The sequence below is a fragment of the Mizuhopecten yessoensis genome, unplaced genomic scaffold (assembly GCF_002113885.1).
Source record: "Mizuhopecten yessoensis strain PY_sf001 unplaced genomic scaffold, ASM211388v2 scaffold1105, whole genome shotgun sequence".
Lineage (NCBI taxonomy): Eukaryota > Metazoa > Mollusca > Bivalvia > Pectinida > Pectinidae > Mizuhopecten > Mizuhopecten yessoensis.
The window spans coordinates 26,580-44,872 of record NW_018403880.1 but is presented as its reverse complement, the minus strand read 5'-3'; the positions used below and the strand labels follow the sequence as shown (position 1 = coordinate 44,872).

Below are 18,293 nucleotides of genomic sequence, written 5' to 3'. Positions count from 1 at the left end.
GATACATGTTTATCAAAAAGACTATAAGAATTATTTCATCTATGAAACAGTTTTGGGACTTTTTTGGAAGATCTTATTACTCTAAACCTTCGTAATTTTTGCTGAAAGATTAAACATATTTTAATGATCTGAACTTTAAAAGTTAAATGGCATAGCCATATGCATTCATTCACATTCTATAACAAGAGTACCGCGGGGCGGAACAATATACGCCCGTCAAATGCCACAAAGTGTTATATACTTTCTTAAACTTGTACATTGAAATATGATCTGCATCATTCAAAGAGCGGTTAGCTGACATGGTATAAAAATGTAGGAGAATATCTCTGCATAAAAAAAAATCAAATACTGAAATGAACAAAGGGCAATAACTTTTGCAAAAATTGTTGAATCAAAATTCTTTTCAAGGAAACACAACAACATATCATGATTTTTTAGTCTACTAAGTTTCATAGAAATCTGTCAAAAAATGTAGGAGGAGATTGCCAGACAAAAAAACAAATACTGAAATAAACAAAGGGCAATAACTTTTGCAAAAATTGTTGAATCAAAATTCTTTTAAAGGAGACACAATTTCATATCATGAATGTAATGTATACCAAGTTTCAAGAGATCCGTTGAAAAATGTAGGAGGAGATTGCCGGACAAAAATCAAATACTGAAATGAACAAAGGGCAATTACTTCTGGAAAACTTGTCGAATCAAAATTCTCTTCAAGGAAACACAACAACATATCATGATTATTTAGCCTAATAAGTTTCAAAGAGATCCGTTGAAAAATGTAGGAGGAGATTGCCAGACAAAAATCAAATACTGAAATGAACAAAGGGCAATTACTTCTGGAAAGCTTGTCTAATCAAAATTCTCTTCAAGGAAACACAACAACATATCATGATTATTTAGCCTAATAAGTTTCAAAGAGATCCGTTGAAAAATGTAGGAGGAGATTGCCGGACAAAAATCAAATACTGAAATAAACAAAGGGCAATAACTTTTCGAAAAACCTGTTGAATCAAAATCCTTTTAAGGGAGACATAACTTCTTATCAAGATTATAATGTATACCAAGTTTCAAAGAGATCGGTCGAAGAATGTAGGAGGAGATTGCCGGACAAACGAAAGTTTACGCCTGACGGACGGACGGACAACGCCTTACCATAATATAATACTCCCGTCAAATATGACGGGGGTTATAAAAACACATCATATTAATTTACACTATTAACATACATCCCAAAATATCATACCTTCGACTGGTCTCCTTTCTTTTAAATTCAGAAGTCAATTAAACAGTGTTAACACCTTTAAATCTGTCCTAGAAATTGGGTCAAGGGTATTCATTTGAACAATGTAGACTGCTTCTTATTCTAGTATGCCACTGGCCAAATATCATCACTCTAGGCTTTTTGGTTATTTAGAAGAAGTCGTTTAAAAGTTTAAAATATTTGACCCATGTGACCATTAGGGTTCATCAAGGTCATTCATTTTAAAGACTTGATAGTCATTCAACATGCTCATTGCCAAGTATCACCACCCAAGGACTTTTGTTCATTTATCAGACTCTTTTTTTTAAGTATCTGACACATGTGACCTTGGATGAAGGTCATTCATTTGAAAAAAATTGATAGATCTTCATTCTAGCATTCTAATATCATCACCTTATGCTTTTTGGTTATTTAGAAGAAGTTGTTTAAATGGAAACATTAATATTGACGCCATTCATATACAAATCAGTCCCCTTTCTCCAAGGATGCTCAAAACTAAATTTGGTTCATACAGAACAAGAAAGATTTTTAAATATTTCAATCATTTTATATTGGCCCCTATTCATCTGCCCAAAAGAGGGCTAAACCCTCTGTACATACAAAATTGAGTGAACTTTCCCCAAGGATTATCCAGACCAAATCTGGTTATATCCCTCTAATAATTAAGAAGTAGTAAGATGCAAATGATTTCCCTGCCCAGCCCGCCCCACCCTCTCTTTATAAAAATCCTCTAGGCTGTTAAAGACAAGTAAACAAAATGCTAACAGATGACAGGCGCTGCGCAATGGCATAAGCTCACTTGTCCTTTATAACTAGGCATAAGTTCACATGTCCTTTATAACTAGGCATAAGTTCACATGTCCTTTATAACTCGGCATAAGTTCACATGTCCTTTATAACTCGGCATAAGCTCACATGTCCTTTATAACTCGGCATAAGCTCACATGTGTTTTATAACTAGGCATAAGGTCACATGTCCTTTATAACTAGGCATAAGCTCACATGTCCTTTATAACTAAAAATAACACCACTAATGGCTAAGCACAATTTGATTACTGAATTACCCTCGTTTTCCTCTACCTCCTCGATCTCCTCATCTGGACTTTGTCTCATGTCTGGTGTTTGGTCAGGGGAGGAAGCAGCAGGTTTTAGATAGTGGTGAGAAGCTATAAACTTGAAGTCAGCAAACAAGATCTCCTCTGTCCTCTCAATCCACGTTCCATTATTCTGATCAGCCTGAAAGGATAGGTTGTGTAAAACCAACTTCATTAAAAATGCTCATTTTTTTCTAACACATATTCCAGATCCACATTCACAGAGAATATCTATTTGAACAAACACTGGTACTGGTACTGGACAGAATGAGCATACAAAACGCTGACCAGTACTGACCTTGGTGACTGGATGTCATGGCTGTACACTGACCAGTACTGACCTTGGTGACAGGATGGCATGACTGTACACTGACCAGTACTGACCTTGGTGACTGGATGTAATGGTTGTACACTGACCAGTACTAACCTTGGTGACAGGATGTCATGTCTGTACACTGACCAGTACTGACCTTGGTGACAGGATGTCATGTCTGTACACTAACTTGTACTGACCTTGGGGACTTAACTAATTACCTTGGTGACAGGATGACGTGATTGTACACTGACTAGTTTCCACTCATGAAGAATTTCTTCCAATCTTGCCACAAATCTAAGAAAGAGAAAGAGGAAGGTGAGTCACTGCATTTAATTAAAAGAAACACAAAACTGATTCATCTAGAAATAAACATTACCAAGCAAGGGGCCCAATTAGCCTGCATCGCTCACTTTGTATTGATCTCATAATTGAACCTTATATTGAAAGTGGACTATACTACAAGAGGCCCATAGGGCCTGCATCGCTCACCTGGATATCTAAGCAATCATGGCAAAATATTCTCCAAATGAGATCAATGGAATATGCCACACCCCAGGCCAATCCTTGTAGCATATCTGTATTAGATTTTTCATTTTTCAAGCCCAGCAATTTTATGTATGGTTATGGGGTGGGGATCTCAACTGTTTCCAAGCTGTGACTCAGAAACTAGGTCCCTAGGGGTTTGGTCAGACCCCAGGGTCTATTCTGATATCATGACCAGCATTTGAATATATAGTTTTGGGGAGGGGATCTCAACCGTTTCAAAGTTATGTCCCAGGGACAATGTCTCCAAGGGTGGGGCCAGACCCTAGAGCCATCCTGGAAGCAAATGTGAAATCTTCTCTTTATACTCAGGAATTGTATATATGGTTATATGGTGGGAATCTCAACCATTTCCAAGCAATATATTTTTGTTTTTTGGCCCCGACCCTAAGCCCGAGGGAGTCAGCCCCACCATTTGTACAATCCTGCCTCCCATGAATGCTCCAGAACAAATATGATTGATATCCATGGCAAAGTTCTACAGAAGAAGTCGTTTATAGCAATATAGCCAAATTACCCCTTTTGGCCCCGCCCGCAGCACACTGGGGGGTCAGCCCCACCATTTGTACAATTTTGAATCCCTGCATCCCATGAATGCTTTTCATTATAAATATGATTGATATCCAGTGCAAAGTTCTACAGAAGAAGTCGTTTATAGCAATATAGCCAAATTACCCCTTTTGGCCCCGCCCGCAGCACACTGGGGGGTCAGCCCCACCATTTGTACAATTTTGAATCCCTGCATCCCATGAATGCTTTTCATTATAAATATGATTGATATCCAGTGCAAAGTTCTACAGAAGAAGTCGTTTATAGCAATATAGCCAAATTACCCCTTTTGGCCCCGCCCTCAGCACACTGGGGGGTCAGCCCCACCATTTGTACAATTTTGAATCCCTGCATCCCATGAATGCTTTTCATTAAATATGATTGATATCCAGTGCATAGTTCTACGGAAGAAGTCGTTTGTAGCAATTAGCCAAATGACCCCTTTTGGCCCCGCCCTCAGCCCACTGGGGGGTCAGCCCCACCATTTGTACAATTTTGAATCCCCACCACCTAGGGATGCTTCCAGTCAAATATGGTTGATATCCATTTCTTAGTTCCAGAGAAGAAGTCGCTTAAAGCAATATAGCCAAATAACCCTATTTGGCCCCGCCCCTCAGCCCCCTGGGGAGTCAGCCCAACCATTTGTACAACTTTGAATCCCCACCACCTAGGGATGCTTCCAGTTAAATATGGTTATTATACATTTCTTAATTCCAGAGAAGAAGTCGCTTAAAGTAATATAGCCAAATTACCTGTTTTGGCCTCGCCCCTCATCCCCCTGGGAGGTCAGCCCCACCATTTGTACAATTTTGAATCTCTGCCTCCCATGAATGCTTTTGATTAAATATGATTGATATCCAGTGCATAGTTCTACAGAAGAAGTCATTTTCCTAACTTTGTTAGCTCTATCCCAAGAAGCTACCAATCAAATCCTATGAATACATCCCTTTTGGTTCTTCAGAACAAATCCTTTGAAATGTTGTTGACCTCTGTGACCTTTAAAGTAGGTTGAGGTCATTTTCATTTGCAAACTTTGGTGAGCTCTATCCCAGGAAGCCACCAGCCAAATATTAAAATTTTATGCCTTTCGATTTTTCAGAAGAAGTCGTTGGATGTTTTTAACATATTTGACACCTGTGACCTTGAAAGTAGGTCAAGGTCATTTTCATTCACAAACTTTGTCAGGCTCTATCTCAGGAAGCCAAGCTAGAGCCAAATATGAAGGTTCTATACCTTTTAGTTCTTCATAAGAAGTCGTTTAAAGAGTTTGACATATTTGACCGCTGTGACCTTGAAAGTAAGTCAATGTCATTCTCATTCTCAAACTTTGTCAGGCTTTATCCCAGAAAGCCACCAGCCAAATATGAAGATTCTATCCCTTTCAGTTCTTCAGAAGAAGTCGTTGAAAGAGTTTGACATATCTGACCGATGAAACATTGAAAGTTGGTCAAGGTCATTTTCATTCTCAAACTTTGTTGCGCTCTATCCCAGAAAGCCACCAGCCAAATACAAAGATTTTATACCTCTCAGTTCATCAGAAGAAGTCATTTGAAGTGTTTGACATATTTGACCCCTGTGACCTTGAAAGTAGGTCAAGGTCATTTTCGTTCTCAAACTTTATCGGGCTCCTACCACCAAAACTTTCTTTCAAGTATCATGGCTCTATGCCTGTTCGTTCTTCATAAGAGGTTGTTTAAAGGAAAAGTTGACAGACGACGGATGCCGCACCATGACATAAGCCCTTTGGGCCAGTTGAGCTTAAAACCAAAGATATCATAAAAAGGCCCAAAGGACCTGTATTGATCATTTGGACATTTAAGTAATTATGGCAAAATATCTTTCATAAAAAGTTATATCAAAAATGTATTGAAAGGCTGGGTTAGAACCCAAGGCTAACCCTGGCCATGCTTAGAGAAAGCACATATTTGGAAACAAGGCTTTTCATGCCTAGCAATTGTATGCATGGATTAAGCATGGGGATCTCAATGGTTTCCCTGCTATGGTTAGGGGACTAGGTCCTGATGGGTGATGCCACTACCCCAGAGCCGATTATGATAGCATGATTATGTTCATTTCTTTTGCCCAGTAATTGAAAATTTGGTTACTATATGGTTATTCAATGTCCCTCTGACTACTCTACAACTGTAAGTGTCCAGGAGTGGGAGCAGCCCCTCCATATATACAATATTGAATGTTACAGCCCAAACCTGAGGATTTGACAAACCAAATATGCATGTCTGATATCAAAATTCAGTGAAATTCCATTCTGCATTTCTTAAAAAAGTTTTTTGAAGAAATTAATTTAATGGCAGCTGGAAGATGCTTATGTCCTGACCAGTTGAGCTAATCATCTACAGTGAATATATGTTTACTGCAAAAGATAATTGATAGAAAGAAAATGCATATAGATCATATCTGCAAATTTACCTTTCCCATTCTGAGGCTGTTGTGAAATCTGTGATTTCAAAAACATCTGCATCCTGAAATATTTGAAACAGAATTGTATTTGTAAGCTTTTTATCAAAATAACATAATTATAATACAATTGTTATATGGTCAACATGACATAATTATAATACAATTGTTATATGGTCAACATGACATAATTATAATACAACTGTTATATGGTCAACATGACATAATTATAATACAATTGTTATATGGTCAACATAACATAATTATAATACAATTGTTATATGGTCAACATGACATAATTATAATACAATTGTTATATGGTCAACATGACATAATTATAATACAACTGTTATATGGTCAACATGACATAATTATAATACAATTGTTATATGGTCAACATGACATTATTTAATCAAAATTGCAAACAAATGGAACTGGAGGATTGGCAGCATGAATGTGTACTATAATATATATAACTGTGCACATAAAAAAAATCAATAATACTTACATTTTATTTGAAAATGAAAAGCAAGACATTCAAAACACATACGGATACTAGCGCGGGTATAATAAGGTAACATAATTTATAACTTTTTTTGAAAACTGTATTTAATATTGAATAAGCATGGTTGAAAATAGGATTTTTTGAATACAATTAAAACACAACTGCTCAAATCATATGTTCAGTGTGTTCTACTTTCAGTTTCATAATCACCATACCTTTGACAAATTATCTAGACTTCTTTTAAAAGCTTATATATTGCTACAACTTCTTAAATACACTGTTAATTAATTTTCCTGACTTTGATGCCCAAGGTATCATTGTAACAGTTGTTAATGGATTGTCCCCCCAATATAAGGAAAAAGGGGAACAGACGTTTTGGTACGCTGTCATTTTAGCTCAGAGATATTTCAACACTTGTCATGTCATTTTGGTACTTTAAAAGTTGTTTTGGTATTTTACAAGATTTTGGCCACTTGGACTACCGTTTAAATTTTGTTTGTTTTGTTTGCTTGTCTTTAAATAGCTGGATTCGTGGAGAAATACAACCCCTCAGTGTGTATGGGTAACAGCTGTCTATCAGCAAACAAAGTTCAGGCTATCAGAGACATACATCTACAGTGCAGTGTAGCTTGGAAAATAAAGGTCTTTATTTAAACCTCCAGTTACATTGATGTTTAACATGAACGGCTGTTTGTAGAGTTGTAGATTGTTATCGAGGTAAAAAACATCTTTAATCCTGAAACATATTTTGCAAACAGTTCTTCATAAATTTACAAAAACCACACTTTGAACATTTTATCAGATTTATCGGTTGGATGAATAATTCTATAACAAGAAAATGTCAGTGGCTATTATTTTATGCATGATCCTGAAAACTGCCCAAAACTGGTGGCCTGCCTATCAGCTATTCAAAGTTGATTTTTTTTAAACTAGAATGAAGGATCCTTACATTGTTCACTTATTTTTAAGGATTTTATCTTCACATACACAGGAGTCAATGTTTACCGGACACTGTACCTGTCCTCATATCAAACGGAGGAAAGGTTTCCCCCCCCCCCCCACTCCTGACCTTTCACTTACAGACCAGTGAGAATCCCAGAAACACTGTCACTGATAAAATCATGATACATTGAAGTGTCCAAAAAACAAGTGGCCCAGTGGGCCTGTATCGCTCACCTGGATATCTAATCAATCATGGCAAAATATTCTCCAAATGTGATCCAAGGGAATAGGCCAGACCCCAATGCCAATTCTTGTAGTATGTCTGTATTAGACATTCATGCCCAGCAATTTAATGTATGGTTATGGGGTGGGGATCTCAACTGTTTCCAAGCTGTGACTCAGAAACTAGATCCCTAGGGTTGTGGCAAGACCCCAGGACCAATTATAATATCATGACTGCATTCGTCACTTTTTGTCCAGCATTTGTATTTATAGTCTACGGGTGGGGATCTCAACCGTTTCAAAGTTATGACCCAGGGGTTAAGTATGCAAGGGTGGGGCAGACCCCAAGGCCATCCTGGAAGCATATGTGCATTCATCTCTTTATACTCAGCAATTGTATATATGCATGGTTATAGGGTGGGGATCTCAACTGTTTCCAAGCTGTGACTCAGAAACTAGATCCCTAGGGTTGTGGCAAGACCCCAGGACCAATTATAATATCATGACTGCATTCGTCACTTTTTGTCCAGCATTTGTATTTATAGTCTACGGGTGGGGATCTCAACCGTTTCAAAGTTATGACCCAAGGACTATGTCTCAAAGGATGGGGCCAGACCCTAGGCCATCCTGGAAGCAAATGTGCATGCCAATCTCTTTATACTCCACAATTGTATGTATGGTTATACCTTGGGGATCTCAACCATTTCCAAGCAATAAACTTTTTTGGGCCACACCCCTAAGCACAGGGGGGTTAGCCCTACCAATTATACAATTTTGAATCCTTGCCTCCCATGAATGCTTCTGACCAAATATGATCGATATTCATGGCATAATTCTACAGAAGAAGTCATTTATAGCAATATAGCCAAATTGTCCCCTTTTGGCCCCTGGAGGGTCAGCCCAACCACTTGTACAATTTCGGATCCCCACCACCTAGGGATGCTTCTAATCAAATATGGTTGATATCCAGTGCATATAATTCTATAGAATGTAGCAATATAGCCAAATTGCCCCCTTTTGGCCCCAACCCTTAGCCCTGTGGGGGGTCAGCCCAACCACTTGTACAATTTTGAATCTCCACTACTGAGGGATGCTTCCAGTCAAATATGGTTGATATCCATTTCTTAGTTCCAGAGAAGAAGTCGCTTAAATCAATATACCAGGTAGCCCAATTGCCCCCTTTTGACCCCGCCCCTCAGGCCCCTGGGGACCAGATGTAGGTATATACAAAGTTGGTTCCCCTTCACTCAAGGATGCTTCAGACCAAATATGGAACAAATCCTTTCATTCCTACAGAAGAAGAAGGATTTTAAAGAATTTGCTATAATTCCCCTATCGGGCCCTGCACCTCTGCCCCTAGGGGGGGGGGGGGGGGGGGGGGGACAAGTAGCGTTTTCAAGGAAAAGTTGACGGACGGACGGACGCTGCAGTATGGCATAAGCTTAACCCATTGTATTGAATATCACTGTTTATATATATTTGGTCAAGGCATTTCTTTTGTTAGTTTGAATCTCATGTTAAGTTCAAGCTAGCAATAAGGGGAAGTTCTTGAATCTGGTACTTTTCTGAAAATATGAAGCAAAATTTGTTTGTGCTTCAGTTTGTTGAATTGATGGGTACTTCAACTAACAATCAGGTGGCCATGGTATTTATGGCTATACTTCAAGTAACAATCAGGTAGCTATATATTACTTACTGGTACTTCAAGTAACAACCAGGTAGTATATACTTACTGGTACTTCAAGTAACAATCAGGTAGTATATACTTACTGGTACTTCAAGTAACAACCAGATAGCTATATACTTCAAGTAACAACCAGGTAGTATATACTTACTGGTACTTCATGTAACAACCAGGTAGCTTCATATAGTATATACTTACTGGTACTTCATGTAACAATCAGGTAGTATATACTTACTGGTACTTCAAGGAAAAATCAGGTAGCTATATATTACTTACTGGTACTTCATGTAACAACCTGCAGGTAGTATATCTGTACTGGTACTTCATGTAACAACAAGGTAGTATATACATGTACCTACTGGTACTTCATGTAACAACCAGGTAGTATTTACTGGTACTTCAAGTAACAATCAGGTAGTACTTACTGGTACTTCAAGTAACAACCAGGTAGTACTTACTGGTACGTACTTCAAGTAACAACCAGGTAGCTATATATAGTATATACTTACTGGTACATACTTCATGTAACAACCAGGTAGTATATACAAATGTACTTACTGGTACTTACTGGTACTTTATGTAACAACCAGGTAGTATATACTTACTGGTACTTCATGTAACAACCAGGTAGTATATACTTACTGGTACTTCAAGTAACATCCAGGAAGTATATACTTACTGGTCCTTCAAGTAACAACCAGGTGGTGAGAGTGGAAGCTGTTTAATTATTTCTAAATGTGTTTTACAATTAAAAGTCATTTGAATTTTTGTTGAATGGAGTGATCGAGGCAAATTGTGTCCGAGAACAAGCCCAGTACACTTTTTTCTATATTTCAAAACACATTAGAGATGACAGAAGTAATACATATTCATAAATTTCATACAAATAGGTTGACTTACATGTTAAAGCAATTTGAAGAAAAATGGAAAAAATCCATCATTGAAGTTGGGAAAGACATCATTTCTTTTTCGTTTCCTGATGTCAGTCCAAGCATTTAAAGCAATAATTTAATGAAATCTTAATTCAAACTTTCATTTTATTCACACTTTTAAATCTAGTCCATGAAAGTGAGTTTGGGTCTTGTGCGCATGCGCGTCTAACAACATCTGTTTTTTCGAGCTCTGCCTTCCGCATCTAACAAAACTCTTTTCCTGACATTTTGCTCATATCTCCCGCCATTTTCTTTCCGATCTTTTGTTTACTAACGGTTTCCATTCATTCACTATTTTCGGACGTTGCTATTAAGGATATAACAGACAACACGAGGTAAGAACACTACAATTCAAACACAAACAATAACAGCTACACTAATATCACTATCACTTCTTCTCCTCTGGGCCACAACCAATAACAGCTACTCTAATATCACTATCACTTCTTCCCCTCTGGGCCACAAAACAATAACATCTACACTTATATCACTATCACTTCTCCTCTGGGCCACAAGCAATAACAGCTACACTAATATCCCTATCACTTCTTCTCCTCTGGGCCACAAACAATAACAGCTACACTTATATCACTATCACTTCTTCTCCTCTGGGCCACAAACAATAACATCTACACTAATATCACTATCACTTCTTCTCCTCTGGGCCACAAACAATAACAGCTACACTAATATCACTATCACTTCCTCTCCTCTGGGCCACAAACAATAACAGCTACACTAATATCACTATCACTTCTCCTCTGGGCCACAAAACAATAACAGCTACACTAATATCACTATCACTTCTTCTCCTCTGGGCCACAAACAATAACAGCTTCACTAGTATCACTATCACTTCTTCTCCTCTCAGCCACAAACAATAACAGCTTCACTAATATCACTATCACTTCTTCTCCTCTGGGCCACAACCAATAACAGCTACACTAATATCACTATCACTTCTCCTCTGGGCCACAAAACAATAACACCTACACTAATATCACTATCACTTCTTCTCCTCTGGACCACAAACAATAACAGCTACACTAATATCACTATCACTTCTTCTCCTCTAAGCCACAAACAATAACAGCTACACTAATATCACTATCACTTCTTCTCTGGGCCACAAACAATAACAGCTTCACTAATATCACTATCACTTCTTCTCCTCTTTTTTTGCAAATGCAACCCTAAACAGACTATATAATTTTTTTGGCCTAAATGATCTACCAGACACTATCACAAGCCAAGTTAGACTTTTTGCAGACCACACTATTGTCTATAAAACTGTTTCATCAGACTCTGATGCAGAAACACTACAAAAAGACTTAAATCTTCTGGAAAAGTGGGAACAAAATTTGTTAATGTCATTCAACCCTGATAAATGTGAAATTCTACACATCTCAAAGAAAAGGCTGACACACAAATTTAACTATATTCTCCATGGACAAATTCTAAAGCAAGCAGATTCGGCTAAATACCACGGCTTAACCATCACTAAAAACTTTTCATGGAACACCCACATCAATAACATTACCAGCAAGGCAAATTCATCCCTAAGATGCAAAGCAAAAAACCTTACCCATAAAGTTGAAATGGTGCAGAGAAGAGCCGCCAGATACACCCTTGGGTGCTATAACTACACCAGTAGTGTTACAGAAATGCTCCAAACCCTCAACTGGCAATCCCTTGAACAACGCCGTAAAAATGACCTCCACCTTATGCATATTACTATATAAAATCATAAACAGCCTTGTGGCATATGATGGCAACCTCCACATTCTCTAGCGAACCCGACAACACAAATTCCAGATTCCACACAGCTCCACAAATTATCATGCAAATTAATTCTTTCCTAGAACAATTTGTACCTGGAACAGCCTCCCAACCTTCATCGCCGACAGTGCAGACCTCTCAACACTGAAGGCAAACCTTCTTTCTCACAAATTCTATATGTACATGTTGTTTTTATCATACAGTTCTAAAAATAACCGATCTTTCTGACGCCTCTAAATAATGTTCAGTATATTGAACGTTTTAGAATATCCTGTTGAAGTTGAAGTTGAAGCATTATAGTCATTCGAATAATGTCACTTAGTTTATGTAGTATTTTTGAAGATTTTGTCTGGCGACGCTTGTTGTCACTTGAAGACGTTTGTTGTTGGTTGAAGACGCTTTTAAGTGTGACCAGAAATTTAGGCTTGATATCTTTCAAGAAGCTTGATTGTTGGACCTTATAACTGACTGATTAAGGGCTCAGAAACTGGTCACCTAATGCTACTTGATAGATTCACAAGATCATATAGGGACAGTTAGATGTAGATTCATCTTGTTGTAGATCTACAAATACGAAACCATCACGCGTATTTTTCATTCCAAGATTTCTTTCAAAATTTCAATGAATGACTGATGTTCATGAAAGGACATCGTATGACATAATAAAACAGTTAATAATAAATTTCTTTCACGTAGACTTACCTCATCAGCAGCCATCACGGAACCTTTCGAGTAAAATATGTGTTAACTTTCGGAATAACTCGGGTGTTTTCAAAACTATGGATGCGGAAACGGCATTACGGAGCAACGGCATTACGGAGCAACGGCATTACGGAGCGGCATTTACCGTAACACGAATTACACCATGTTACAATTTTACGGACAACCACATGTCGTGGTTAGATAATTATCGCCGTAATTCTAAGTTCTAAGTTTTATTAGTATTCATACTAAAATAATAGAACAACTCATGCTTAGATATCCTCGACACTCCAGTGCCATATTCATGAAACCTGAAAAAGATAAAGGGGTTCCCCAGGGATCTATCCTGGGCCCCTTTCTTTTCAACATATTTATAAATGATATTTTTGATTGTGTTGAAGATTCATCTCTTTACAACTATGCAGATGATAATGCTATAGGTTACACCCATAAGGATCCTACTGTCTTAAAATCCATTTTAGAAAAAGATTGTACCCATGTTATTGATTGGTTTAGTAAAAATGATATGAAAGCCAATCCTGAAAAGTTTCAGGCAATCAGCATTGGAAAACGACCATTTGATAAAATCAAATCTTTTGATATTGGAGGTTTATCTCCTAATTGTGAAAACAATGTCAAATTACTAGGTGTAAATTTTGATTACTTATTGAACTTTGACTATCACATCTTAGAGCTCTGTAAAAAAGCCTCCAGACAATTATCTGTACTGAAAAGAATTGGTAAATTTTGTCTAGGAAAGGGAGACAAATTATTTATAACTCGTTCCTTCTTTCAAGTTTTAATTATTGCCCTCTTGTTTGGCATTTCTGTTCGGTAAAAAGTGTACGGAAAATGGAAAAAAATCAAGAAAGATCACTACGTTTTGTTATTGTATACAGTGACTTTTCGACTTCCTTTGATTTACAACATATAAGACGTTTGAGAGACATGGCGTGTGAAGTCTATAAAATAGTTAAGAAAATCTCTCCACGCTTTATCCATTGAAATAAAGGTAACTAATTACAAGTGCAGGCAAGAGAATACAGCTGTATTACCTAGGGTCAACACTACAAGGTATGGACTCAAATCTTTCTCCTACGAGGCCGCCCGGGTATGGAACAGTCTCCCCAATCATCTCAGAAAAGTAGACACTTTTGTTTTATGCTGCTTCTTCGGATTTGTGCGAATGTTTGCTCTTATTATTATTTTATTCATTTAAGTTATTTTATTACTATGTTCCGTTTGTTTTACATGTTGTAAATATGTTTTATATATAGTGCTGACAGTGGAAAATTGTAGTTCATAATGTCCGTTTTTATGTGTATGTGCTTTGCTTCAATGTTTTATGCTAATATGTATTTTATGGTAAAAATTACTATCCTGCTATATGTATGCATGTATATATATTTAGCTTATAACTTTGCATGGAGACTTATGTTTTAACACTTTCTGTTAATGTTTCATAGTGTTTTATATATGTAATTACTTGAATTGATTCTTTTTATTTATGTTTGTCGGAATAAAAGCTTTTAATTGCTAATATTAAATGTTTTAAATATCCGACGTAAATAAAGTTTATTGTATTGTATTGTATTGTAAACCGTTCACATGCTCAAGCATGCTTGGATTCTGTACTCAACCTTATAACTTTCTTGTTAACTGGTTTAAATCATGTGACAAGATACAAATATTATAAGAGCGCAGCTCTTCTTGCGCCGAAGAAGAATTTCTTTCCCGGTAACATGTACGAACAATTGAAGTCATGGTAACGTCGAAATACTATGCTTCCAAAATCCTTCGTCACGGGAGTAGCCAATCTTCACGCAGAGTTACGGTCCTTGCACTCCCTTTAATTGAGTGTGTTCGATTGGAATGTGGCACATTGCACCTCTGTAATTTTAATTCAGCTTTTGAATAGCACAGTTTATGCACAGTTTCGTATTTTTCTCTGCGCATGCTCGGGAAAACTTTTAACTTCCTATCGCGGTAAAGTCGAAGCGGTGCAGTATATAGTCTTGGTTTTCTGTTGTATTTTATTCATTTTTCACTAATTGTGTAGGCATATGGAGAAATGAGGGCCACTTTTCCTCATGAATATCAATGAGGGGCGGAGCATGTTTGATCACGTGATCATCAGAGTTTTTTCCGCGGCACCATGGCAAGCAACAGGAAAAAAAAATGTTCCAAGGCTCATTTTAGTTACGATTTTGGCGTATTTTAAGACAACTCTGTAGAATAGAATTAACCAACTGGTCACATTGAACGAGATTTATCAAAGATAATGGGAACGGGAGTAACATAACTTCTTAAAATAAGGAAAAATATAGAATATATAGCCAGACAGCTGTCATTCTCGCACATTCTACACTACCGATGAAGGAACATAAACAATGTGCATTAAGTACTTGTTACGTCTACACTATATACAAATCTTATTTTATTTTTATGTAAGAAGACATTTAAGATGATAGTTGTGAAACACTAACCTACAAAATCCTCGTGGTTAACGAGAAATTGGTGTTTTAAAATCAGAAATTTGCGAAAGTTCAAGGGGCCCCCGAAGGGGTAATGTAATTCAACTGCACGATTGGTTTTAAACTAAAATTCCAACAAGTGAATCTATAGCCTATAAGTTGTGATCAAACTTGTGTACAAAATTAAAAAGTGTGGTATCTTAAAAAAGTTGCATAATTAGAATAAAAGAAGACCAAATATGACGATTGCAATCTCATATATATTGCAGTAGTACAGTTAGTATACGTGATACAAAGATTCTAAAACAATAAGAACAGAATAATCACGGGCTGACGTATGTTACTTAATAAACTGAGGACTATGTATATTTATATGTAACAGATGAGGGGTGCAAGACGTGAACCAGACTATCCCGGAGAGAAGGATTAAATTTATAGAGGGCGGAGCTCTCTCACGGGCCCAAATTCGAAGGGCCCGTGAGAGCGAAGCTCTCCCTATAGGTAACACGTATGTAAGAAAAATAAAGATTATTCACAATACCTATGGAACTGAAAAACTTGTCTTAACATGGCCGCCAGTCGCACGCGCTGTAGTCTCCGCCATCTTGATCTCGAAACGGTTTCGTAGATTTAAAACTTATATATAACTATAGGATACTTAAATAGTTGATACTTTCCGGTTAAAGATGTAAGTTCTCTTGACAACGTTACCGGCTATATTGCTCTAGTTCTGAATGGTCGAAAAATTATTGTATCGGCAGTGTAGTCCCGTTCAATCAGACGCTTGCGCAGACAACAAGAGTCTGGTTGAACGAGACTATCACGCAGAGTTACGGTCCTTGCACTCCCTACGACAACTCTGGGTAGAGTGCAGTGGTATATATTTTGAAAACGGAATATCAACAAAACAACGTGCTGGTTGTCAACAAAATGATAGAATAAAAAAACATACCAGTATTTTCATAAGAATTTTTTAATTGATATTTTGCACGAAAAAAAAAAACAAGAAAAAAATTGAATCCATACTGTTACATTTTCATTTTTGATTACTATCTAACAGCTATTTTTTTTTTATTCATAAAAGAAAATCTGCTGTTTTACAAATCTGCACGATTTAAAAAACAATTCTATACAGTTTTATGTGCTGAACTGATTCAATTTCAAATTGAGGAAACAATACATTTTCTCTATTGCTAAAACTATATATAAAGCAGAGACATATAAAGCATGTAGTCAGTAAGTTGCTGAAACAAATGTATTTATCCACAATATATATATATAGATCTATTGACTCTCTTGGCTGGAATGATGGGTATTGAAAAATGACAAAAATTGTGATTTCGCATATTCTTCTTATTTTTAATAGAAACTTCATATTAATCCAGTTTTTATAGCATTGAATTTTTTTTTTTTTTTTTACACATAAAAAGGACAAAATTTATTGTAAAATACTATGCATAAATTCTCTCTGGATACAATATTTATAAATCATTGAAGTTAAGTTTGAAGTAATCCAAAGGGCTTATTCGTAAAGATATATATACATACGCAAGAATAGGTCCTCTACATCAGCGTTATAATAAATAATAAATACATAATAATCTTTATTTAACGTCGTGTACAATTGTCAACAACAAACATAAGCTCTGTAGAGCTTTTATTACGACGCCGCTAAGGGAACAAATGGTGTTTTCGTGGAGGAGGAAACTCACGGGGGGAAAACCACCGTGCCATCGGAGGGATAACAACTAACCCTATCAGACATCACTCTCTTGTTTCCACCACCGCTGGGGATCGAACCGAAATTGGGAGAGCGAGTGTTCCTTGTCCGCGATGTTCTCACCTTAATTGCTGCCTTCGGCTGTCTTTAGCCGAGGGGAATATTGTGGGTTTTTTTTATATAATAGCTATATTTTCAATTACAGTATACCAGTTCTATTTCTTGTAATATGATGTATATGTACATGTAACTGTTCCGTTTCACTGTGTCTTGAGAAAGGAGCGGATCGCTCCGAAAATTTAACAACCTAAACTTGTCCACACTGACGTTGGAATTACTTCTTTGCCCCATATATATATATATATGTATATTTTTTCGTGGATATCAGATAACTATGCTTTTATACATGATAAACAATATCCATCCTAACATGTTTTATTTCAATGTCTTTGTAGAATATGCTGCACTTGATTTTTGCAATGGATTCAATTTAAGAGGTGCAAATATAAATATTTATATAGAGTCTAATGAACCTTTCGCATTCTCACGTTAATGTCATGTCATCATATGCCTAGGCGGAAAACTTCAAGATAACAACCATCTTGTCAGCGAAAAAAAAGAAATCAAGAAAGAAAACTTAACTGTAATATACACTGTATAGCTCAGTAGCTATACATGTAGGTTTGATTTAGCAATTCAAGATCTATTGACTCTCTGGGCTGCAAGGATGGGTATTGGAAAATGACAAAAAATGTGATATCGAATATTCTTCTTATTTTTAATAGAAACTTCATATAAATCCAGTTTTTATAGCATTGAACAAATTAATTTTTACACATTCAAAGCACAAAAAATTGTAAAATACTATGCATAAATTCTCTCTGGATACAATATTTATAAATCATTGAAGTTAAGTTTGAAGTAATCCAAAGGGCTTATTCGTAAAGATATATACATATATATATATATCTTTTCGTGGATATCAGATAACTATGCTATTATACATGATTAACAATATCCATCCAGGGACAGTATTATACGTCCCTGATCCATTCTTATATGTTTTATTTCAATGTCTTTGTAGATTCTGCTGCACTTGATTTTTGCAATGGATTCAACAGGTGCAAATATAAATACTTATATAGAGTCTAA

The 18,293-nt window shown here is 36.6% G+C and overlaps 1 protein-coding gene across 1 annotated transcript in view; it reads right to left on the bottom strand.

The window, feature by feature from the left end:
• Positions 1-13,000, bottom strand: part of LOC110457242 (rab3 GTPase-activating protein catalytic subunit-like) — a gene marked incomplete at its 3' end in the record, with an annotated part of 52,140 nt that extends 39,140 nt beyond the window's left edge. The window contains exons 1-4 of the mRNA XM_021508429.1: positions 12,948-13,000; positions 6,194-6,246; positions 2,893-2,968; positions 2,329-2,500 (exon numbers count right to left, since the gene is read on the bottom strand). Coding sequence (XP_021364104.1) covers positions 2,329-2,500; positions 2,893-2,968; positions 6,194-6,246; positions 12,948-12,962 — 316 coding nt within the window. The remainder of the gene's footprint in view (positions 1-2,328; positions 2,501-2,892; positions 2,969-6,193; positions 6,247-12,947) is intronic.
• Between the last annotated feature and the right edge of the window lie 5,293 nt (positions 13,001-18,293).